The 23,753-nt window shown below is 39.9% G+C and overlaps 2 protein-coding genes across 4 annotated transcripts; both read right to left on the reverse strand.

Annotated features, from left to right (window-relative positions):
• Positions 1–13,725, reverse strand: LOC145477846 (uncharacterized). 3 transcript variants are annotated; one of them, XM_081455690.1, is made up of 9 exons: positions 13,672–13,705; positions 12,347–12,496; positions 10,990–11,151; positions 9,509–9,652; positions 8,331–8,553; positions 2,633–7,045; positions 1,933–1,996; positions 1,450–1,549; positions 1–340 (listed from the first exon to the last, which is right to left on the reverse strand). In XM_081455690.1, exons 2-9 carry the CDS (start codon positions 12,434–12,436, stop codon positions 302–304), a joined length of 5,235 nt encoding a protein of 1,744 aa, XP_081311816.1. In that variant the 5' UTR covers positions 12,437–12,496; positions 13,672–13,705; the 3' UTR covers positions 1–301. The 3 variants fall into 3 exon arrangements, with proteins under 3 accessions (XP_081311816.1, XP_081311814.1, XP_081311815.1); XM_081455688.1 differs by having other exon boundaries at positions 8,331–8,556; XM_081455689.1 differs by having other exon boundaries at positions 8,331–8,556; positions 12,347–13,725.
• A 4,090-nt stretch (positions 13,726–17,815) lies between these two features.
• On the reverse strand, positions 17,816–23,001 carry LOC145477852 (transmembrane emp24 domain-containing protein 4-like). Its single transcript, XM_081455694.1, has 4 exons — positions 22,793–23,001; positions 21,292–21,518; positions 19,655–19,801; positions 17,816–19,273 (listed from the first exon to the last, which is right to left on the reverse strand). Exons 1-4 carry the CDS (start codon positions 22,926–22,928, stop codon positions 19,124–19,126), a joined length of 660 nt encoding a protein of 219 aa, XP_081311820.1. The 5' UTR covers positions 22,929–23,001; the 3' UTR covers positions 17,816–19,123.
• Positions 23,002–23,753: the final 752 nt, after the last annotated feature.

Below are 23,753 nucleotides of genomic sequence, written 5' to 3' on the forward strand. Positions count from 1 at the left end.
AATAGCACATATCTATGTTTATTAAATTATCATTCTTGGCTTAAGAGTTAATCTTGAAATTTAGAAAATTTACAGAAATAAAATTTTGACATATGGTACCCATACATAGAGAGGGCATGGTTTAGTTTCTTTATCTAATAAATAGAAATTGTTTCTCACAGAAACGTGACACCACACATACATTCAACTTTGAAGTGAGTTTCTACAGGCTAAACTGATTTGCGGTGGAGAAAAATTAATGGCAGACTTAAATAGGCTAAAGGCAATTACAAAATGCAATAAATTATATGAAGATCGTTGGTCACTTTCTACCAGCTCCTTTGAGACGGTTGCGTACTCTCTGCCAGGAGAAAGAATGGAAGGAAGACAGAATTAGCATATTCAATATTGCATTTTCCTTCAGTTATTTCTGCAGCATCTGAAATGGCAGTCAGTCTTTGTTGCTGTTTTCTTTACCTCAAGCTCGGGAATTGATTAAAAAATTCACTAGACTTAACAGCAAAGGTCACTTAGATATTTTGTTTGAACTAATTTTGGCAAACTTATGTGACATGCATTTATTAGCACCTCTTTGGTGCATAAGTTTGACCATCTCAAAGGCAAATAATCTTTTAAATTGCTCTTTCAAAATTTCGTCGTGCATAACAAAGATGTTAAAGAAAAAAAAACAATTTTCAAACACTGATTCGCTTTTTTTTTCATTTCCTCACTTTTAGGATTTTTACCCAGTCTACCATCAAAACCTATAATATTGCTTTTCGTTTGCAAAAACTTTAATTAAACCACTCCTAAAATCATTGCACATGAACGTTGTAGGTACCTGCACGTTGAAATTGCGCCTATGCCTGCAACGTTTTTTTTTTTCATTGTTAGTTTATTTTTTGGCTTTTACAGTTATCTGCAATTAAAGAAGCTACGTTACGTTTTGCAGATCTTGAGAAGTTAAGCCTAAATCTTTCAAGTTCGTTGTGTGTAATCCGTGTTAATCTTCTCCATCCTTAACCATCCTCGTTCCTTAATGGTTTATTAGAATCTCTTTGGTGTTTTTCCATCTTGGTAAACTACTAGTTTTCAGATTTCCTTCAAGTTAAAGACAATTTGTACGCACTTACGCACGTTAAAATAAGAATGAAGAGAGATTGTTCTGAGTGATCTCAGGTTACTTGTGCAGGCGAGGCAAGTCCTTTCCGCGAGAAAAACAACGAGCAACAACACAATGAACCTTGACTCGACTCATTATGTCTTCAAAAAGTCGCGTTCTCTGCGTCCAGAGAACCGAGAGCTTAGTTCGTGAAATAACTTTCCTAATTTCCCTTTCTGATGTCAAACTCCGTCCAAAACTTTAAGGTGTTACTTAGTTGAACAGTCCTTGCGTTTTTTTCCCTTGACCGAGAACCCGCGAATACAGCTTATGAAGCTAACACCTCTTTAAAACAAACGTGAACCTACTTTGTCATACAGTTGAGCACGTAATCTGTTGGTGCGATAGAAAGCTAACCGCTTTTTTTCTTCGTTTTTAGCTTTCACCTCAGGCAAGTTCTTGTAGAGCCTGAAAAATACGAACAAGGAAGTTGTATTCAGGAAAACACAAACAGATAAACAAACAACAAACCGCAAGACAAATAGAAAGGACTTTTTATTATTTATTGACTTTTTTCATTACGTTTTCTGTCCATGTAGCAATCTGAAATCCACCTCCAAAGGTTATTTAACTTTTGAAATGTCTTACAGTTAAACGACACAAATCTTAAAAAAAGAACTTCAGACACAAATATCCTTGCAATAATATTTTAATTTTTAATAATTTTTCTCACGCAACATCCCTCATATTTAATTATACCCAAACTTTTGCGAAACGCGAAATAAGTCTAGCCAAAAGAAACCTTCTGAACAAATGCACGTCTCACCGGAATTTTACAGTATTGCTTTTACCTCTTATTTAGATCTTTCATCTCCGCTCGAGTCATCTGTCTTGGTTTCGGCACAAAAAGCTGGTCTGAAACACAGATTGAATTCATGGAGGTGACTTTAAAAGAAACACACATCTTTGAATTTTTTACATCCAGTCTTAGAATATCAGTGCAAACTGAGAACATAGTTTGGAAACTATGGCCAAATGCTTTTGTCAGCAGTTTAATATTGACGTCTGTAACCTACAAGAATACGAATTCTATAAAAATAATTATTGGAAATAATTCCTTGTCTTTCAAGAAGGGACGGAAGTGCTTATCACGTTTCAGGCTCCTACGAGCCCAAAGAGCGTCTGCGTGGGACCATGTTTGAAAGAGAGAGATTACGACCGACGGGACTGATAATGAATGTTGAAACGAAAAACGAAGATAGCACTTAGAGAGGTGAGGGGTACCAAACAGGGGGATGTTCCCTTCCACATTTATACTCGTCTTTCATCTGTCTGTCTCTCTCTCTCTCTCTCTTGCCACACTATCCCAGGGGGGAAGACAACTGGTTTTCATACATGGGGAAAACGTTGTGAACTGAACTTCTTCATAGGAAAAGCTTTCCTCCAGATATTCAAACTGGGCAGGCAAAATCATCCTCACAGCCGGTTAACTTGCGCTGTTGCCAGCTCTTCTTGAAACTCTACTATGGTACTATTTTTGCATACACTTACCACTTTTCACACGAGTCTTGATCTTGGGTGAAGCAGGAGATGTTTTTATTCTCATCTCAACAGCCTCTTTTCGTTTTTCTTCTCTAGTGGCCTCTGCAATCATTATACGCCTCTCTTTCTCTCGTGCAGCCTGCTCTATTCTTGCAACTCTCTCCTGTGAGCGCTTCACAAATTGAGGCCTTGCGTAAAGAAAGGCTTCTTGAAGAGTAAGCTTCTGTAGAGAGCTAGACGAGTTAACGGCAGAATCAAACACGTCCACTCGTAATTCGTCCCTCGTGCGACTTTGAGTATTCAGCGGAGTGGCAGTTCTTCGTTCAGCCTGTGGTTGTGTTGTCATAGGGTAAAACCAAGCAGGTTCTTGTGTCCTGTTTCTTGAGTCACTGCCTGTTTTGACGCTGTGATCCGGTGAGTTTTGACTTGCTATCAGTCGCTCTTTGGGTCTACGCTTCTCTCTCTGTTGCACGATATAATGGTAGTCGGATTTCTTTGGTGACGGTTGGGAAATAACCCCATGTTCCTCGATATCTCTTTTACTCTTCACTGGTTTAGGTCGTGACTTTTCAGGTTCGGAATCAACCTTTCTGCTCGCCTTTCGTGCACTAGAGACCTCGTCTGTCTGCGTACTGGCGTCTTCCATTTGTACACGAGGCGCCTCATCTGAGCTGGAAGATCGATGTCTGGTGACAGCTGGTGTGGGAAAGTTCACACCAACATCACGTTTCCGCGGCATTCCTACTTCCCTATCACCATGGCCCTGTCTCCTGTATTGAGTTACCCCTGGCGAAGTCGCCTGTGTGACAACTTTCCGTGAACAAGTACACTTTGGACCAGCTGCAGATGTTGTGGTAAAAAATTGCTTTTCAGCTACTACGTCCGACTGTCGAGGTTCCGTTGATGCAGGTGATGGTTCCCTCCCTGCGCTAGGTACTGATTCTCTTTCTTCTCTTCCTCCATCATTGCTTGACACAGCTGAAGTAGACTCTGATGATGTACTGTCCCGTGACCTTCTGACTATAGGAGAGATGTCCCGCGATTTAACAGATCTCAGCAACTCTCTTAGTCGCAACTTTCTTCCAATGGATTGGCGGAATCGAGGCTCGAAGAAAGCATAATTGAAGAACTCGGAAACATCTGATGTTTCACTAGTTGACGAAGACATCTTGGCTCTTTTGCCCTTTGAAGGTGGTCTTCTCAAAGCAGACGTTGTTGATGTCTGAGACGACGATGAAATACTTTCGTCAAGTGACCTTGAGATTAGTGAGGACAACTTTGTAATGTTGGCATCTAATCGACTGGTATTAGAGCCACGGAAATCACTTTTATCACGAGATGAATGGCCAGTCTTGGCCCCTGATGTCTCTGAATGATGTTTTCTACTTGCCGTTGTTTTCTCTACCCGTGCTTGCTGGGATAAAGAGGTTAGGTCATCGTCCATGTACCTTGACTTTGATTTTCCAGAACTGGCAGATCTTTTACTGCGACTTGAAAAATGGCTGGTTCCATTTGGGTCAGTTCTGTCCATATGCTTCTCAGGGAGCTGCCTTGACCTGTCTGACCTATGATGCAGTGGTCCTCCTCCTTGCTCCGGTGAACTGCGCACTTGACGTTGGTGTGAACGATCAGGCCTCCTGCTCTCGCGTGACTGGTATTCATCTCGGTACGGATCAGGAAGGTCTCCTTCTGCCAGCACCTCTCGAGCCTGCCTGTTACTAAGTACCTTTGCCTGTTTTTCTGGTTCATAGCCCTTAGTTCTAGGCTTCCTAAGCTCTTCCCTCCTCTCATGCCTTTCTTTGTAGTACTCTTGGTCTGGTTGTTCCTCTCGATAGTCAGTAGTCCTTCTAGCAGGATCGTCTTCTCTCACCAAGTACCTTCCTCTAACATCTTGCAAACTACCTGGTGTCGAGCTCCCTGAAATGTACACTAATCCATTATCCTCCTGACTGACAGCCTCCCTTGTTGGATTGGGTTCCAGACCCAGGGCCTTCCGACGTCTGTTTGTGCTACCTGGGCCTGAGGATCTGCGAATGTCATAAATTCCATACGACGTTGTTTTGAAAGCACTCTCATCTGGCTGATTTTCCTTATTTCCTGAAACATCCCTGTATAAAACTGGCCTGTAAATCTCATCTGACGAGGAGACTTCAGTAGTGGAATGACTCTCACGTTGTTTTAATGGGGCCCTATCTCGATCCTCGCTTGGCGCTGTGTAGTTGTCTTCCTCAAGGCTTTGCTCCTGAAGGATACCATCTTCATGAACACTGGAATGTTCACTTGCTGGACCCAAAGGAGTTGATGACTTTCCCAGTTGTGAATCGAGCTGAGCAGCGCTAGGAAACGAGATGGGAGAAATAGTTCCTGCACCAAGGGACCAGTGTAAGGCCTTGATGTGACTGTCATTCAGGTCTATTGGCGTTCCTTGGAGGCCTTCCTGGCCCCGTAGGATGGAAGGTGGTTGTTCCTGGCCAGACAACTTTGTAACAGTTTCTGCATCTCTAGCCACCCTCACGGGTAATCTGTTTACATGAGAGTCCCCTGTATCAGATTGTCTGTGTTTAGAGCCAGAACGCTTTGTTTCTCTTTGCATTCGCAGATACTGACGATCTCCTTCAAAAACAGGTTCATAGGTCAACAAGTCATCTGTGTTATCTGATGACACACTCCTATTGCTATCACTTTCTTGCTGCAAAGGTTCTGCATGCTGTCTCCCTATTCTGTTTGAATCATTAGATTTCTCTACTAGACTGGAATGTGTAACTGCACCCTTTGGAGTAAGCTCTGTACCGTGAACGAGATCCGAACTGGTATGACCAGGAAGCAACAACGCATCTGCCGGGATAACACCAGGCACCTCAACATTGGGCTCATCGGCAGAGAGCTCTCTTGCTGTGGAACTCATGGATAATTTGCTTTCTGGCCAAGCTGTTCTGGTAGGTTGAAAACGACTTCCTATGGAGTTCCGAGGAGTTAGTTCGTGCAGTTGATCTTTTGATGAATGTGCGCTTGATGGAAGCCCTGTGTTAGCAAGTGTATCTTTATGATGAACAAATTCCTTTATGTTTCTACCTGAAACAGATCTTTCTCCCCAAGCCATTCGTGAACTTCTGAGGCTGATATCTACAGAGCTTTGAGGATGTTGCTCTGTTGAATATTTATAAGATGTCTGTAAAAGCGGTGGAGGAACGGTGTGAGCAGAGTCGCGTTGGGAGAATTTCTCACCGCTGTTACCAGAAGAAGGTCGATATTCTACACCTGCAACCCTAGCACTTGTAATACTGCTTAGTGTAGAGCTGGGTGAACTTTGGTCTTGTGAGGACTTTACAGTGGCTTGCTTGCCAGACAGTGGTGTAGTTTCAGTAGGAGTCATTTCAGGTGGATCACGATAAGATAACCTTGCACTTGTCCAGCTTGATGCACGTTCAGGTTCTAATACTTTATTGGAGGTGTCACTTTGGCGACTTTGATCCCCTAAATGCATATCACCTTGCTGCATCTGAGTGTGAGATAAATGAAGTATTCCAGGTGGTCTCGACGAAAGCATCTCATAACTGCGTGCTGCAGCATCAGTAGAAGGCCGTGTTTTAATCGGTTGATGAGTCATCCATTCTTTTCCATGACCTCTTGAGCCAGTACTTGTCAAGGATTGTAGACTTTCCTCTCTTAAAGACTGTTGCTCAGAGGCTGATATGTCTGCGTCATCGCTGACACTGTCAGTCAGCCTGTCTTGCTTCAGTCTATCCAACACTTGTTGAACTGCACGGAAGTTTGGGCCGAGCAGCTTAGACACTGGGCTTTCAGTATCACTATCACTGTTCAACTGAGGGGCATGTCTGTGCTTTAACTCACTGATGAGACTTGCACCTTTTGGAACAGAAGGTACACTCCTGGTTATAATGTCCAACGGCGTGACATTACCAATGTCATTCTGCGGCTGTGACAGTACAGATGTCTCACTTCCACTGTCTCTACTTTCAGGTGTGCCATTGGACAGAGGAAGTTTCTGAGGAGGAGAAGGAGGAGGAGGAGGAAGAGGTGCAGCTGCCTGTTTTGTGTTCATGGTTGTGCTAGACATCCAAGGTGGTCGCTTGAGATCTGGTCCATCTCTTCCATCAGGTTGTGACCTCTCTGGAGGTGTCTGCTTGGCATCGTCATCGGACCAAGCATGTGGGACACCCTGCAGTCGATCACTGCGTGATTGCTGAGCAGGTGCAATCGCAGTGTATGCCACCTGGCTGGTGTCTTCATCATCTTCTCCTACAGCACTAGGTCTCAAGGGGAACCACTGATTTCTTAGTTCTTTGTCATCTGCACCAGAACCATCCATGCTAAAGGAAGTGCCACTATCACCTGGATCATCGTCTTGTACCTGCTCTACCATGGCATCAGCTTCCTGGGCCCTGTCCACCATCACAGATCCTACAACAGCAGAGAAATGATTGGTAACATTGCTCCATAAACAGGACAACACTAAACAAAATGATTTTGTGAAAGGGAAAAAAAGATTTAGACAACGGATTTCCAATCAATAACTATTGTATTCATTATATGGCTAGCTCCACAAGTGGGCAAGATGAATCAAATCCTACACTTTGATTGGCTAATCAAGCAGGCCAAATGGTGCTATCTAGCCTGCTCAGGATTGCTTGCTGCGTCCTGCAACAAAATGGTGTTCTTTATGACCTGACTGGTTTGGTCAAGATTTCCGGATATTTTTGTGGGCCTGTTTATGAACCTTGACTACACTGTGTGTCTTGGTTCATATTACATACTCAAAACTAAAAGAACTTGGCCAGTATATATATCCAGTTATCTTAACAGGGCTGTCAAAAGTACTTGACAGGCCAAAAAAATCACCATCTACATCAGCTACTCTGCTGAGCTGCACTGTTGAATGACATGTATTTGTCTGATTCTTTAGAAAAATGTGCCAAATCAGCTGCCTACTCCAACAATAAAGCTGCCTTCTTCAAAACTATGTGACAACCTTGATCTTAACCCCAAGTTTGGTCGATGACCCACATATCTTTAATTATGGTGAAGTGTTTTAGAAAACTATGCCTCCGTTCTTAAGTTCTCACTGCAAGGTTTATCTGGGGTAGTGGATGGGAAGGCAGGTGGATGAAATAGAAAATTGAGTAAAGGACATTTTTGATGTAACATTTACAGGGCAGGAAAAAATCCAGGTCCGATTGCCTGAGGCAAGTAAATTTTGCTCTTGGGCAAGTGAGGCCAGTGGGCAAGTGAAATAAGCCTCAGTAGTCTTGTCAGACTGAATGAAAATGTCAGCTTGATAAATGATAATTTACAGTCAGAAGCTATTTCAAGACTTAAGACTGCGAGATTAATTAACCACTGAGTTGAAAGCAAGGATTACATGTAATTAGGAATTCAAGCATACTTTGTTTACATTTATCCTTTGATTGCCATACTGGCCAACACATCAGTGAGTGGTTTACCTCTGCTTTACCTCTGCTTTATATGGTGATCTTTATAGTTACAGAGTGCTGTAGTACTTAGTTACAGAATATTGTGCATTGTTTAGTAGTTAATCATCAACTTGAAATTACAGTTGAGCCTCCACTATAGGGAAAATCCCCGGTAGGCACACTTTGGGCCATAAGCAGACACTTCAACCTGGATTAGTTATAATTATTAGGAATAATATTGCAGTTGTTATTCAATGTAACAAAAGAGAGCCTACCAGTCAGAGCTGTTTCTCCTTGCAGCATTACACCAGTCTCCTCTAGTCCAATCTCATCAAGAGCTTCAACACTCACCGAACCACTGCTCAAACCACTAGCTAATGTTTCACTGTCCTCATTTTGTGGCAGCGGTGAATGTGGCAAGCCTGCAGCTTGACTTAAAGACCTTACACTTGCCTTGAGTTGATCTAACTCATACCACTGCTCTGAATATGGAGACAACTGCTGGGAACCAAAACAAAAAATAATGTACATGTATATCTGAGACAAGGACCTTTCAACATCAAGTCAGTAGTTATTTTTTCTTTTCTTTTGAGGAAAATTGACTGGGGAATATCTCTAGGAAATAAATGGCAGATAAAACAATGCATCATTCCAGATATTCAACAAAAATAACCATCTCCCTTTTGCCACCTCACAAGGTTTCTTTCTAGATTAACATCCAAGAAAGTGCCAATTATACAGGGTGCAAAAAAAAAAAAATTCAAGCTGGCCCTCCAGGCAAGCTGTTAACTCAATGATTCACCCTGGTCCCTGGATATCCAATTTATTTTGTATCTTCTCAAGTAAACTACACTTTGGGGTAAATACTAGAGAAATACAATCAAAAAAGGTCCATGCTAAACAGCTAAAACACAATCAGGGTGGCAAAGTAGGAGACTCTTAGGTCAAAAATTCAACCTTACAATATCCTTGTTTTTCATGTATGGCTTGCAAGCACAACATCTCTTCATTACTTCTCTGAAGTATCTTTGGGGCATTTGCATCTAGTTTCAGAGACATGCCCTGTCAATTTCTGGGGGAGAGTTTTTCTTACAAAGAATGTCAATTCAAAAAGTGTTGCCTGCCTGTGAAAACTAATAACCTTCCTGCTGAAAAAATTAATGAAACCTATGTATAGGCTCTTGATGTCATGATGTCCATACAAATTTCTGGTACAAACAGACTATCTAGTACTGACTGTCAGTCAAGTCATCCAAACTGCAGTTTTCCTTGAAAAGCTGTGCACAAATTATATTTTAAATCTTACTATTAATTATTAATAATTAATAGGTAAATATGCTGTGTAGTCAACTGTAGTAATGATCGTCATGGTTTGTTATTTAAAATAACCATTAGTGTACTGCCACATGTACATGTACATACAGAACTTTACATAACTTGTGATACGACCAACCTGTTTGACTCTTTCTTTTTCGTGCTCCACCTTTGTGTCAGACATATTGCTACCCTTTACAGAGATCTCTTCGTCATTAGATGGGACATCTGGACCAACACCTGCAGGGTCCTCACCAAGAACAAACCACTCTTCATTGCCTTCCTGAAGGAGATAAAAGATAAGAATAACACTTACTAGACTTCTTGACTACATCAAGATGGAGGGCTTTTATTATATGGCTTGCTCTGTGGGCAGGCAAGATGAACCAAACCCCGGAATGTGATTGGCTATCCAAGTGGGCAAGATGGATTACCTCCTGTGTCCCAGAAGAAAAATGTGTTCTTTGTCCATATAATAAATCCTTTATTGACCAAGCTTGTTCGGTCAAGCTGGCTGGATTTTGGCATGTAACTTTATAGGACCTTCCATAAACATAAAAGAGAACTTGGCCAATATCCAGCCATCTTGACCTTATTCTCAGTCAATAACCCATATATATTTGATAGGTGAGCCACTGAAAAACTCAGACTACTCCAATGAGACAACTGACTTGTAGTCCACTCAAAATTTAAAATGCATTACTACACATGTGATGTCAGTTCTATACAAGAAAGGTCTTTCTTCAGATTTACATCTTGGCAAAGGTTTGAGTTCATTGTCATTTGTTTTCATGCTTGTAGGCAGCCAGAAAAGTAATTTTCCCTCAGACAAGTCATGTTAAAGATTTACGTGTAAAATTTCTACGTCCAGTTCTCCCAGACAGCTGGAGAGAGGTTTCGATACACCTTGGATGATACCTGCCCACTTGTTAGACAAAAATGTACCACTGCAGACTCTGGAAGGTGGATATACATTTAAAGAGTAACAGCCCTGGGTAGCATCTCTTTGTTATGTTAACCTTGAGGAAAACATTGCCCTTACACAGATCCCTCTTCACCAGTGTCAACCGTATGGCAGAAATAATATACATGTAAATGTACCCAGAGTGTAAAGAAAACCAATTTTATGACATCAATTTTATAATGTTTCAACACGAGTTTTTATCAAGTGCTGTTATTAGGTGAATGTTCGGACTCTGTAGAACTTGCATTACACACATAGTGCTACGCATCTGGTCACATGTGCTTCAAATTGATTGACAGATTAGTCATGTGCAAGAGAGAGAGAACTGTTGATTTTTTGAAAGTGAGTGAAAGGTAGAATGTGTTCAAAGATTGTTACCAAGTACATTTATCGATTATTTGAGATCATTGTGTTTTTAGGATTGTGAAAATCTACAAGAAGAAAATAAAAGATTGTAAATACAGTCCTCAGATGGTGTGGATTTCTAAAAGTAAGTGTCCTGCTGGAAAAAAAAGTCATTTTGAAAAGTGAAAATTTAAAAAGTAAGATCTGCAGCATGCAACCTTTTGAAAGAATACCAGATAAACATCATACTAAAGGGCCATCAGATGTTGATCACTTGACCCAAGAATTAGCAGCATTCCATTCTAACACACCTTGTCTTGATGGTAACCAGCTGGTTGTGCATCTCGAGTATTAGCATTCGACGTTATGCTGCTGTGTAAAGAAGCTACAGATTCTTGTCTGTCTTCAGAGTGTTCCTCAGATCCTAAATCAGATTGTAAGTTTTCCAATAAGTGCCACTGTTCCAAGTATTCCTGAAAGAACAAAGTTGAAGCAAGCTATTAGACACTAAATTCTAAAAAAGTGCACTTTCATGTCTAAGGAAGAGAAAAATGTTTTTATCTTCTGAGGTTCTTACTTCAGATTTTGAGTGAATAACTTTCACTGGAGAATAAAAGTCAAAACTAAAGGCTGGTCGCTTACCATCTGGAGCTTTTAAATAGCATTAGTATGCTTGCTATCTCAAGCGCACGGTAGCACTCTTTCTCCAGCCATGAATAATCTTGAACTTTAGTTTAACATGTAATTCAAAATCTTTACTAAAAAACATTATTTAATAATATAGTGAGCAAAGAAAATACTGTCTGACAGCCAGGGACTGGTAGGTTTTCCAGTCAGGCCAGTGGATTCTCTTCCCATCTTTTGCCTGATGGGCAAGTAAAGTTGCGTGGAAAAATGTTTGAGGAAATTCAGTTTGCAAAAGTACCATAAGAAAAAAACTTTGGTGGGGGCGGGGAGGCTAGTAAGCAGGATTTTTGGGCTCGTACATTACAGCAAGAGCTTGCCCAAAGGCCAAAGGGCAAATTTGTTTTCTTTGTACCTTGTATAAGGCACTGTTATACATACTGTAATTACAGTGTATTATGTTATACATGATCAAGTAGTGTATAGTTCTACATCCACTGATAACAATTAGAGTCTTTGTGTGTGTTTTTATGAGAGCTTAGAAGCAAAGAAAACAGCCAGTTGGTAATTCCCAAAAGTGGTTACAAGTGTTTGCTCTAATAAAGGAGCAGTCAGTCATAAGAGCGCTCAGTTACAGAGTGATATTCAAACAACATTTCACAATGTTGATCACAACTAGATCTGGAATTTTCTCTCATTGCCTTAAAATGTTTTCCCTGAGACCAGAACAGTTCTTAATCAATTAGAAGCAGAATAAACATCTACATGTACATTTCTTCAAGATGATAGCAATCTCATATTAACAATTTTTTTTTCAAACCCAGGCGATGCTGCACTAAGAAAAAAAAGTGTTTTCTGCAACTTGTCTATAACAAGCAAAACCATCACACAAGTTGTACAAAACATGCCGAATGTACATTCACACATGTCAAGCATGTACGTAACAGAGTTGACATTCATTTAGTAGTACTAATGTACAACAGTCGTCATGCAGTAGGCTCTGTTAACCCATTCAGGAGGTAGTAAATACATGTATGTTATTACCTGCTGAATATTGTGCAGCCCTTCATTTGACGGCAACTGACCAGCTACTAATTCTGAACTGACTGTAGAAACAGGTTTGGACTGCTCCATTATGCAATATGAACATCACTAAATACACTGCAACAAAGGAAAGTTTGCTTCTTTGATGACCTGTAAAAGAAAATGAGAGGGTAGGTTAACTCGGCAGATCAGGGTAACCTTTTGAGACACATAACACATCAAATGCCAACATGCATCCAAAAATTGATAGATACTGTACATGATGAACATGACCTAGCTCTTAAAAAGACCATAGAAAAATGTGGTTGAGCTTCCATTAGCTTCAGTGGCAAACTTGAGGGAGTACAAGATAGTGCATGCATAACAGTTATGCAAATTTTAGGAAAGTTGCCTTGAGTTACACGTTACTTTATTTCCATGGTCTATATTTTATATACTCTGATCAACATAGCACTCAAGCAATGAGTGCACAACAATGCTTGTAAATGAAATAATATTACTGAAAGCTGTGATGAGTCAATTCCAATCTTTTGTTCAGCATCCATTGAACAGATAAGTTTCAGGATGTATTATGTGTAAAAACATAATTTTATTACAGGTCATTGACAACAATTTTAAATTCCCCCTGGAAATTCTTCAGAATTAATAAGAATTGACTAATTTTTAATCCAGGCTGGGTACCCAGAATTTTTGACTTGATTTATTTACACTGTAAGCTTGTATCTGCCGTCCACAAAATTCGAATGTTGAAAATGTATTAAAAGAATGAATATTCAGTTCTTGCCATGTACAACTTATTTTTAGCCTCAGCTTCCTCAGATTTAGTTCTGATTGAGAAATGTTTTTTTTAAGCTTTAAAGTTGACCCAGGAAGGTTTCGTAGTCATATGAAAACAATGGTAAGTCTCTTTAATTTGACTCTTTATCCCATCTTCACAAGCTGTTAATTTGTTAAAGCTTAATTTGGAAAACTCGAACGACACAAATGGTATCAACGAATATAAAACACACCACTTCTACTAGAAATAGTGTTTTAAAAGAATGGAACTTTTGATCAACTGGTTTACGATTAAAGGACCAGAACCCTTGCTACTGCATTAAATAATCATGCTTTTGCTGTCAGACAAAGCCCTGCAGTTGGTAACCTAAGACATGCAAAGTAAACCATCCCCTCGATTTTTCGGATCGTAAAATCATTGTCCACCGAGGGACAAGGCAATCATTTTGAAAGAAATTAGTACACAAATGATTAATGTAAGCTATTTACCACTTAACTGCGAAAATCGAGACTATCTACGGGAAAAATTTGTCACGAAAAGTTCGTACCTCGTTGTCCGTTGCTTTCAAAAGGCGGCCAAAAACAAACAGGCTTTCACTTGGTACCAGTCCCCGATCGATCATAATTTGCCACTCACTCAACCACACACTACAAGGCACATCCATTTCTTTTTTTTTTTTTTCACTTCCTAAAATTAATACATTGCGTTTCAACGAGGAGAAAGCGCTTTTTAACACCAAGAGGGCAGTTGTAAAATTGCCGAATTACGTACAGTTTCTAGCGATTCTATTATTTTATTATTTTACTTTATTTTTTGCGGGGAGGGAGGGAGGGTGGGGGATGGTAGGTTAATTTTCACTCCAGGGACAAAAGCCAAGTTCTAATTATCCATCTACCGGTAAATCTTAATTGAGTTATTCTATGAGTATGTTCTCACTTCCATGAATTACAGATGCCCTACAAAAACAACTGTACAATAAAGCCACATCAGAAACACCTACACCTGCCAACTTTTTTTCAGTAAAATGCGTGAGATTTTTCGTCTCCACAGAACCTGAATTTCCGAAGATTTACCGAAGACGTCCGAAGATTGCCGAAGATTTCCGAAGAATGCCGAAGGTGTAGTAGATTTTCGACGACTTAAACCATGACAAAGTTAACCGGAAACGTGTCACGTCACACGATCTAAACACAAGTTGATGTCGCGAACTCAATTCGCGTTACGGAGTAAGCTTGAAGACGCTTTTTTGCTGGACTCACCAACTGTTTTTCGCCGAAAAAAAAAAATCGGTTTTTAAGCAATTACACTCGCTATTGTCAGTTAGGCGTGAGAAATTGGTCTGAATGCGTGAGATCACAATTTTAGATCCGCAGGCGTGAGACGCATAATGCGTGAGAGTTGGCAGGTCTAATATTTACACTCCAAATTAAAGGGTAACTCAAACATACATAGTTCGTATAGTGTGATCGTCCGGGTGAGTGTAGTTCTGAAAAGAACTGTTGTTGGTGACTGACGTTTTGACAACCTGAGCGGAAGTCATCTTCAGAGTCAAGTGAATAGTGTTTGTCAGTCGATGATCTTATAAGTCTGGTCCGTTGAACGTGATTGGTCAGTATAGTCATGATGGTATTGGCTGAGAGACTCGTGTAAAGTTTGTCATCAGTCATTGGTGGGTTTCGATCCGTCTATTGTTAGTCAAGTAGGTCGGTTTTGGTCCGTGTATTGTTGAGTCGGTCTGTTAGAAGTCCGTTTGTCGGTTTCGTTTCTGTCGTGGATAAGTCGTTTGTAAGGCGCCGGTAGTTGTTGACATCTGTTAAGAGGCGTTTGTTCTAGGTTAGTGTACCAGCTTTCCAGAGTCAGTCGTTGAAAATAGTTTGTACTGTAGCTTAAGCACTGAGCAGAGTCCCAGTCAATGTTGTGGTTTGTCAGTTGATGATGTACAGCAATGTGATTGTTGGCATCACCATTTCTCGTGGCTCGTTTGTGTTCAGTCAGTCTCGTGTTAAGGTTTCTGCCAGTCTCACCAATGTAGGAAGCCTGGCAGTCGGAGCATTTGATCTTGTAAACTGCTCCCTGTCTGTCGTTAGGTTCGTCTCTGTCTTTCACGTTGGTCAGTAAGTGTCGTAACGTAGTTGTAGGTTTGTGGGCTACACGAATGTTGTAGGGCTGTAGGATCCGCGAGATGGTCTCAGAGGTGCCCTTAATGTAAGGTATAGTCACTGTAGTAACAGGCGTAGGGTTCCTGTTCGTAGCGTCAGCTTCAGTAGGTCGGTAAATGTTTCGTCTAATAAAGTCAGCGTTGTAGTTGTTTTTGTGAAAAACACGTTCAAGGTATCTGTTTTCGTCACGTAAGCTGTCCGGTGTGTCACAAACTAGTTGCACTCGTCTCGTCAAAGTCTTTATAGTCGTGGCTTTGTGTGAAGTCGGGTTGTAGGATGATTCGTCAAGTAATCTGTCGGTATGTGTCGGTTTTCTGTACACTGTCGTTCGTAGTTCGTTGTTGTCGCGGCTTACCAAACAGTCTAGAAAAGGAAGTTTTCCATTTTCTTCGATCTCTTTAGTAAACTGGATGTAGGCGTTCTGTTCGTTTAGGTGGTTGTGAAAATCGTCAATTTCGTCTTTGTGAACGGCGGTAAAGGTGTCGTCAACGTAGCGTAACCAAAGCGGTATCGTTTGTCGGCAAGTTGCAAGGGCGCGTTCCTCCACGTGTTGCATCCCAATTTCTGCGACAACAACAGAAACAGGCGACCCCATTGCTGTTCCATGCAACTGTTTGTAGTGTTTACCGTTGTACTGAAAGTAAGTCGATGTAAGGCAAAGGTTCAGTAAGTCCATGATGTCTTCTGTAGGTAACGGCAGTTCAACAGTAGATTGTTGTATAGCGGTCTCGGTACACTGTAATGCCAATTGAAGTGGAATACTGGTGAACAGTGATTTCACATCAAAAGACACAAGTTTGTAGTCGTCAGGTATCTGTACTGTCTTAATAGCGTCAATAAAGTTCTCCGTAGATTGTAGTTTGCGTCTTGATTTGTCAGTAAGGGGTTGCAGTATGGTCGTCAAGTACTTAGATAGTTGATACGTAGGAGACCCACAGAATGACACTATAGGTCGCATCGGTATACCAGGTTTGTGCAGTTTCGGTAGTCCGTAAAGTTTCGGTGGTTGAGGTACTGAGCACCTCAGTCGATAGTAGCGTTGAGTGTCAATAGCGTCAGTCTTTTTAAGCGTAAGTATTTTGCTGTTAAGTTTACGTTGAAGTGCTGGCGTCGGGTCGCGTTTAAGTTCTTCGTAAGTTTGTTTGTCGTTAACAAGTGCGTCCATTTTGTCAAAGTAGTCAGTCTTGTCCATAACAACAGTGACACGTCCTTTGTCGGCTGGTAGTATGACAATGTTGTTGTCGTTTTTCAGTCGTTTCAGTGCTTGCTGTTCGTCTTTTGTCAAGTTATTGTCAGGTATAGAGGCTGATTGTACCGTGGAAGCAATTCTGCTTCTGATGTTATCCTTGGCAGATTCTGGTAAGTCTCGCTGACGAGACAGAACCGCCTCAACACTAGATACAATAGACTCGGTCGGTATCCGTTTTGGCGTCACTGAGTGTTTTAGTCCGTAGGACAGTACGTGAGTCTCGGTTTTGTCTAAGGGACCGCTGCAAAGACCAGGGTCTCGTTCCGGCCGGACTTAAACTTAAGTCTCCGTTGAACACACAAGAGGCCATCCAGATCGTCAAATCCACCTGCAGACGTCTGGTCAAAGCACGGATAAACGACTGTCACAGAAGACTCAACTACTGCAACAATAGACTACAACAACAACTTGACAAACTTAAACAACTGTTACCGACTAACTTACTTCATTATAATATTTTGTTACACTTCCCAACCCAAATAAATATTCTGAATGCAGGAGAATGTGTCATGTGTCGCGGTTCAAAACTCACTAACTCCCTAGGGAAACAGCAAGTTAAACTTTTGACTCACGCGTAATTAGGTTGTGCACCATGAAACTGGCAAATTTGCATGCCAGCCAATGTCAAGAAACAATTTTTTTGTAGTTTGTTGCATTTTTGATTTGGGAGGTGTAACAAAACACTTAATGACTGGCCCCGAGCAAAACAGTAAGTTTTGTTTCCCCTCAACCCTCAATGTCCTCAATGTTCCCAAAGGTGAAGGCAAGGAGAACATTGAGGGTCTCAAGGAAACAAACCTCACTGTTTCCCTTGGGGGCAGTCATTAAGTGATTATTGACTAAGAGACAAGGTAAACTACATGTACAGTAAGTAAGCCAAGATGTCTGTAAATTACACAGGTAGTGTTTGTACTAATCTGTACCCCCTAACCAATTCAACAATTTATAATAAAAAGGTCAGTTTTTTATTATTGCACAATTTTTAAGAGGTTTGGAAGTATTTGATAGCAAATGAGAGGTTCAGTAAGAATAATAAGATTTTTAACATCTAAAGACCAAAACTTTCATAACAAGAGCAGTAATACAGTATGACTAGTTTAGAGAGCAATTTTCCCAAAGACTCCCTGGAAACTTAAACGAAGGTTAGACCACAATAAAATTGAAAACGACTGTAAAAAAAAAAGAAAACGTTACAGCTATCAAAACCATAATGTGTAACCATTAGCAAAGGCCAGTGAAGTCACATATATAAAGGGGCCATCACATAATTGGTCTGTCTTGAGTATGAACCAATACTCAATTTATTGTTCACTGAAAAATAAAACACAAAATGACAACCACAGCAGCAGTACTAGCAACAACAACAGCAGTTTTCTAATGATTCAAAGGAGTGTGTAATTACACAAATTTTGAGGAAATTAAAAGACATACCATTAAAATGTTATTAGAAAAATGCTCTTGATGTAAAAACCTTTACGCAGTTTTGAGAAATACAGTCATGGAAGAAAAAGAGAGCGATTCAAAGTTCACACTAATTTCATTACATAACAAGACTTAGTATAGATCATAGGACTAAGTTTTCTCAGAAGAACTACCCATTCTTAAAATAAAATCTGGTTCCTTTTAATGAAATGAAGCTGGTATGCGAAAGTTCAGGAGGTATGTCCAGGGTTGTCACAAAGGTTTGAAGTACAGTGGAACTCCACCTTATGGTCACCTTGTTCACACTGTCACCTTGTTATTACAGCCACTTTTTTTTGTCCCATCAAAACACTCATACATTTTCTTATAAGAAAACCTTGCTAATGTGGCCACCCTGTCAATATGGCCAACAGCCACATTCTGAAATCCCAACCTGGTTCCACTGTACCGTAGATTGCTCTCTCTATTGTTACAGTATGTAGCCGGCTGATCTTTAAATCTTTTTCTATAGAATCAGTCACAAACCCAGGTAGTGTGGCCAGTCAAGATCGTGAAGTAGATGACAATTTTCAACAGCGGCTGCAGCCAACTACTTCTAACAAACCCTTCAAACTGTATGTCCCTCAGATTGTGATTGTTCTCTTGGGTCTCCAAGCTGGTGATCAAGCAGCAGGCACAACTTAATGTCCCTACAACAAGTATAACAAGTCACCATGCATTTGCTGACATTCTGGATGCCAGCTTTACGCATTCCAGCAAATGTGTCCCAAACGGACATCGAAATTCATTCTACCTTTGAATAAAACAAGCGATATGAGGGAATCAGCTCAAAACAGCACCCATTGAAACAATTACCGTTATTATTTTGTGCAAAAGTATTACGGTTAAGAAAGTTCTTTAGGTCAAATCAGGTTGAAGTTCTTTAAAACAGAAACTGAAAAATCCACTAGGTATTTGTTAGACTATAAACATTGCTTAAAGTATACAATATGAGAGAAAGTAATGTTTAAGCCATTCGGTACATAGATGTTGCCCAGAAGGCTTCTGCTATACACTCTGCCATCTTTAGACCACAAGTATACCATCAATGTCAGAGAAAATGACAAAGTGAACTGGATCCTGTCTCAGTTCCAGCCAAGTCAAGTAAAACATTGCAACAGCCAATTTGATTAAACTAGTTTCTTTGCTTCAAAGAATCCTTTAAGGTGACGCATCTGCCAGAATCCAGTGCACAGAAGAATCAGGGTTTGTGCGAGAGCCCACCACAACACACGCTGGTTGGTGCTTTCACTGGTTGCTCTAAAGCGCTCCTCACGGAACTGAAATAAAGGTCAATAAAATGATAAGCCTCGGAACAACAAAAACCACAGGTGTAACATACCACATAAAACTTTCCTTCTGGATACATGACAAAGATGATGATCCTGTTATTGATTTTAACAATGCCTCCATTATCAACATAGCTTTTTGATGAGAAAGTGACCTATGTCTATAGGCTTTTAGGTTTTTTAAAATTCTTTTTGCCTTTCTTTTTTCTCCTTTTCTTACCTTTTTGCGGCAGTTGTTGACCTTCTTATCATCACATACATTTGCATTTAAGCAGTTCTTTTATGGTATGGCGCAGCTCCACTTTAAATAATTAGAACCATATCACTTTTGATTGTGACATTATCATTTCTGATCTACTCTCCATCACCTACCCTCTGGTAATTTTGTTCTTTGCTGATCTGTTCCACTTGGTCTAGCAATTGCCGAATTCGAAGTTGAAGCTCTGTTAGTTTGTCTTTGGCAGCAATCTCTTGGTAATCATTAGCGTGCTCACCAACTTGAATATCCAAATGAATACGCTGCAGAAAATGGCGATGAGACTCATAGTTAGAAATAACGACTAACTTAGATTTGCAACATATCTTATTCCAATTACAATTTATATCTTTTTAAGTATCTTGGGTGTAATCCTATTTAGCCCTAGCCAAGTACATGTAGATCAGAATTCTAAGACTAACAGAGCCTAGTGATCAACAGGTAAATTGATAAACAGTTAATTTACAGGTCAAAAGGATTTATTTAGTTTTCTGCACCATAGCGTATCCTTTAGATTGTTTCCAGAATACATGCTCAAAAATTCTTGATCACAGGTATTGATATTTAAGAATCTCCTGTAAGAAAATGCACACTGAAGGTCACTTTTCTGTAACTCAAATGAAACCACAGAACTAGCACAAGCTGTTTACATAATCACAGTGCAACGATAAGATAATTTACATTATATTGATTATCAAAATAAGAGTGGTTTCCTTTCTTTTTTCCTGTGATCTCTTGAAGAAAAGGAAACATTTTCTCTGTGCTTCTATCAAGTTTTAGAATAAATCCACCAGCGTTCTATCACATACGCTGTTCTCTTGTTGGCTATGTTACTCAATATCTACTCATCTATTTTGTTGTAGACTGAGAGTAGCTTAGCAGTACACAGTTGTTAACAAAATGGCAGCTGCTTATTTGCATTTTCAAAGTGTCTGTGAACAGGATTTAGACAATTTACTAGTCAAGAGTAGAGTTATACTAAAACAATTTGATTATCTTGTCCTTGATCTCTGTGTGTGAGAGTTAGCTCAGCAATGAGAGCAAATAATCTACTTAATTTACTTAATTAAATAGGAGCTATCCTAAAAGTTTGGAAGAACTTGAAAAAGCTGTGGAAACACATGCTTGGGGGTCATATTCTCACAAAATTTCTTGATCTCCCAAACTCCCATAACTCAAAAGAAAAATGTAATTTTATGTTCTCTCTTTCATAAATAAATTAGGCAATGTCAATGAGAATTTGTCAACAAATCGAAACATACTGAGTCCAAAACCTGGACTCAATATAACCTTTCAATCTTCTACATGCACATGTCTCGAAAAACGTTTGTAACAAAAAAAAATTCCCAGGAATGAAAACAGTGATAAAACAAAATTAAGAAAGGACTTGAGAAAGTGGGAAGAGTTATTCAGGGCTCATAAAAAGTGTCATCCATTTGGCCGGGACAAGTAGATCTTCCTTCTGGGCAAGTAACTTTTCATTCTCACTTGCCCGTTGGACAAAGGCCCAGGCAAGCTGTCTGCCAACCAATTATACAAGAAAATGTAAACTAACACTTGCCTAGGGCAAGCAAAATATGAGAAGTGCTTGTCTAAAGGGCAAGCTGCAATTCAAGCCTTTTTTTTTTAACCCTGATCATTGCTGGCATTGAATTCCCTCGGACATAGAAATATTTCAGTACAGTGCATCGGCATAAGGACAACAACACTCGCCAAAATTATTTCCCTTGACTACAGAATTTGATTCACTCACCAGTTTTCCCCCTGCCCACAGTGACCAGCGAGTGGAGTTAGAGTGAAGACAAATAAGGTGTTCACCAGGTGAATGTGACGTAAATGTGAACCGTCCTTCAGACGCATAATATTTAGATAAAATAACTTTCATGTTGGGATCTTTCACTTCTACATGCATGCCTATTCCAGGACTGGACGGGAGAAAATCTCGGATGTTCTCATCGTATAGTTGTGTCTTATATTTACCTTAAAAAGAGAATAGAAGAGAAATATAAATAATAACAACTATCAAGAATCCTTTTCCAGCTGACAACTTGCGATAATATAAGAGGAAGATGAGTCTGAAGAGATAAATCATGACCAGAGATGTTAGATACAGGGGATGCAAAAATTGTGTAATGAAGACTTACATTTCAACTTTACTGTAAAGTCACAGTTCAAAATATTTACTAGATAAAGCAACTGTTGCCAAAAGATAAATTGATAGCAACTTTGCAATACAGGCAAAAAAGAAGTCTTAATTACACCATTTGAACATCAACTTAATCTAAATGGTACCCTGCGAGCAGTGTCTCCTTTGATCTTCCTTGACAAATTATTGAATCTTCCCAGGCAAATCCTATACAAATCCAGATTTGTCTAGGAATACCGAAAGAGACTTCTTGCAGGGTATCTAAATTGGAGATCTATAATGAATCTCTTCAGACTGCCTTCAATTACATGAAGAACATCTTCATAAGTAAACAGCTAGCACTCCAGAAAATGCTGACTAAATACAACCCACTAAAACATCCTTTCGTCTAAGGGCAAGAGGAATCCTACCACATGCACATATCTAAAATGCTGCTGATCACAAAGGTAAGACTAGTGTTTGTTGTTAACTATCTTATATTGTATTTAACTGCATAAAAAATCTTTTTAGCTACCGGTACTAGAGAATAGAAAGGGGATTAGTCAGATACATGCAATATCTAAACTGCCCTATTATAGCAGATCCTCATACAATGCAGTTAAGATTCACTAAATGCTAAAAACTAATTACATGTACTTAAGCTTAAGTTAATGAAGTTTTGCAACAAAACAACTAGAATTTATGCCTCAAGGTTAGGTTATGAGCAGGTTGAAAATTATACAAGCTGACTCCAAGTAGATTACCTGGAAAAATTATCACAAGATCAAACGTGTTTGCCTTTTTGCAATACGTGTACTTAACCTACATGTAGCATTAAAAGAACTGTGTTCTCTTATTTTGAATGAACTGAAAAGCCTAAACAAGGTAGTGTTTCTTATACTAATCCTTGTATGATGACTATAAACACATGGCCAAGTTTCTAGGTCTTAAATAATGTGCTACTCACTTAAAGGGTTTTAGATTTATTATTCTACCAATAGGTCGCGTTGAAAACATCTGAATAATTCGAAAAGTATACGCTTATTAAAGCTTAATATCTTAATATCGAAGCATTGAAAATTGTCTCCCTCGGCCATTACAAGCAGTTCTTATGGATCTCCAGACTCACCAATTACCATCGTTTCGTCCGGAATTTCTTCAATAAAACACTTCTTCTCTGTTTCTCCCATGTGGAAGTAGAGGCCATGGGCTAAATCCAGCCGGAAAAATACCAAGCTCACCGCTAACCAAGCCACGACCGCCATGTTTCTTTGTGTGCAAGGCGCTCGCCACGTCAGTCTGACTTCAATACCCAGCAGGCTTTGCGAGTGATCTTCAGACTAATACTTAGTCTTTCCGCTGCCGGCGGACAAGACCCAGTCTCTCTTGCGCGTCCTCTAGCATTAAACATAGGCACGCAAGGCGTGCAAGAGTTATTTTTTTGTGAACTATAAGTCTCGGAGATAGGAGCATTCATGGAACTGTTTACAGTAATGATTTGGTTGATTTGACAAATTTTTTTGGTTGCGATGTACAGCAAGAAAGAAACTGGGTGTTTATGATGTACATACGATGTTACATCGGTAATGGTAAGATAACTAAATAGTAAGCCCTAAAATGTTTGACTGAACAAACTACAGTAATCTGACACGCCTCCAGATTAATGTAGATACCATCTTATTTTCTAACAGGCAATTTTATTCGTTCTTTGATACAACCCACACTGTGATTGGTCTGACACGCGCACATGCATAACTCCCCTCACTCACCGATCACCGGGGACTTCCTTATATGGGCTATATAGGCCTGTGCGGCCCCGAAGGGTATGGTTTTTCAGCCGTTTTGGTCATAAATAGGGTATCGATTTTAGCTGATTTTGGTCATTTTGGTCATAAATAGGGTACGGTTTTTGCACTCTAGCCTTGATATGGGTATGCTTTAAGAAGAAGCCACTTTTTTCATCATTATCGAAAAGAAAATCAACAAAAGCCCTTGACAAATTTATATGTTTACGGTAATTTAACATTGGTTTGAACTAGCGAGCTAGTTATAACGCAGGTCTGAAACAGGGTTTTGATTTGAGGGTCAGG

The sequence above is a fragment of the Orbicella franksi genome, chromosome 2, assembly GCF_964199315.1.
Source record: "Orbicella franksi chromosome 2, jaOrbFran1.1, whole genome shotgun sequence".
Classification (NCBI taxonomy): Eukaryota; Metazoa; Cnidaria; class Anthozoa; order Scleractinia; family Merulinidae; genus Orbicella; species Orbicella franksi.

Bases quoted from the DNA above. Each gene is read 5' to 3' on its own strand.
- LOC145477846 (XM_081455689.1), bottom strand. From the start codon at position 12,436: ATGGAGCAGTCCAAACCTGTTTCTACAGTCAGTTCAGAATTAGTAGCT. The intron at 9,653-10,989 runs GTGTGTTAGAAT...TATCTCCTTCAG, and splicing joins CTGGTTACCATCAAGACAAG to GAAGGCAATGAAGAGTGGTT. The intron at 8,557-9,508 runs GTTGGTCGTATC...TTTGGTTCCCAG, and splicing joins AAAAAGAAAGAGTCAAACAG to CAGTTGTCTCCATATTCAGA.
- LOC145477852 (XM_081455694.1), bottom strand. From the start codon at position 22,928: ATGGCGGTCGTGGCTTGGTTAGCGGTGAGCTTGGTATTTTTCCGGCTG. The intron at 21,519-22,792 runs GTGAGTCTGGAG...TCTCTTTTTAAG, and splicing joins GGACGAAACGATGGTAATTG to GTAAATATAAGACACAACTA. The intron at 19,274-19,654 runs GTAGGTGATGGA...CCTTTATTTCAG, and splicing joins AAGAACAAAATTACCAGAGG to TTCCGTGAGGAGCGCTTTAG.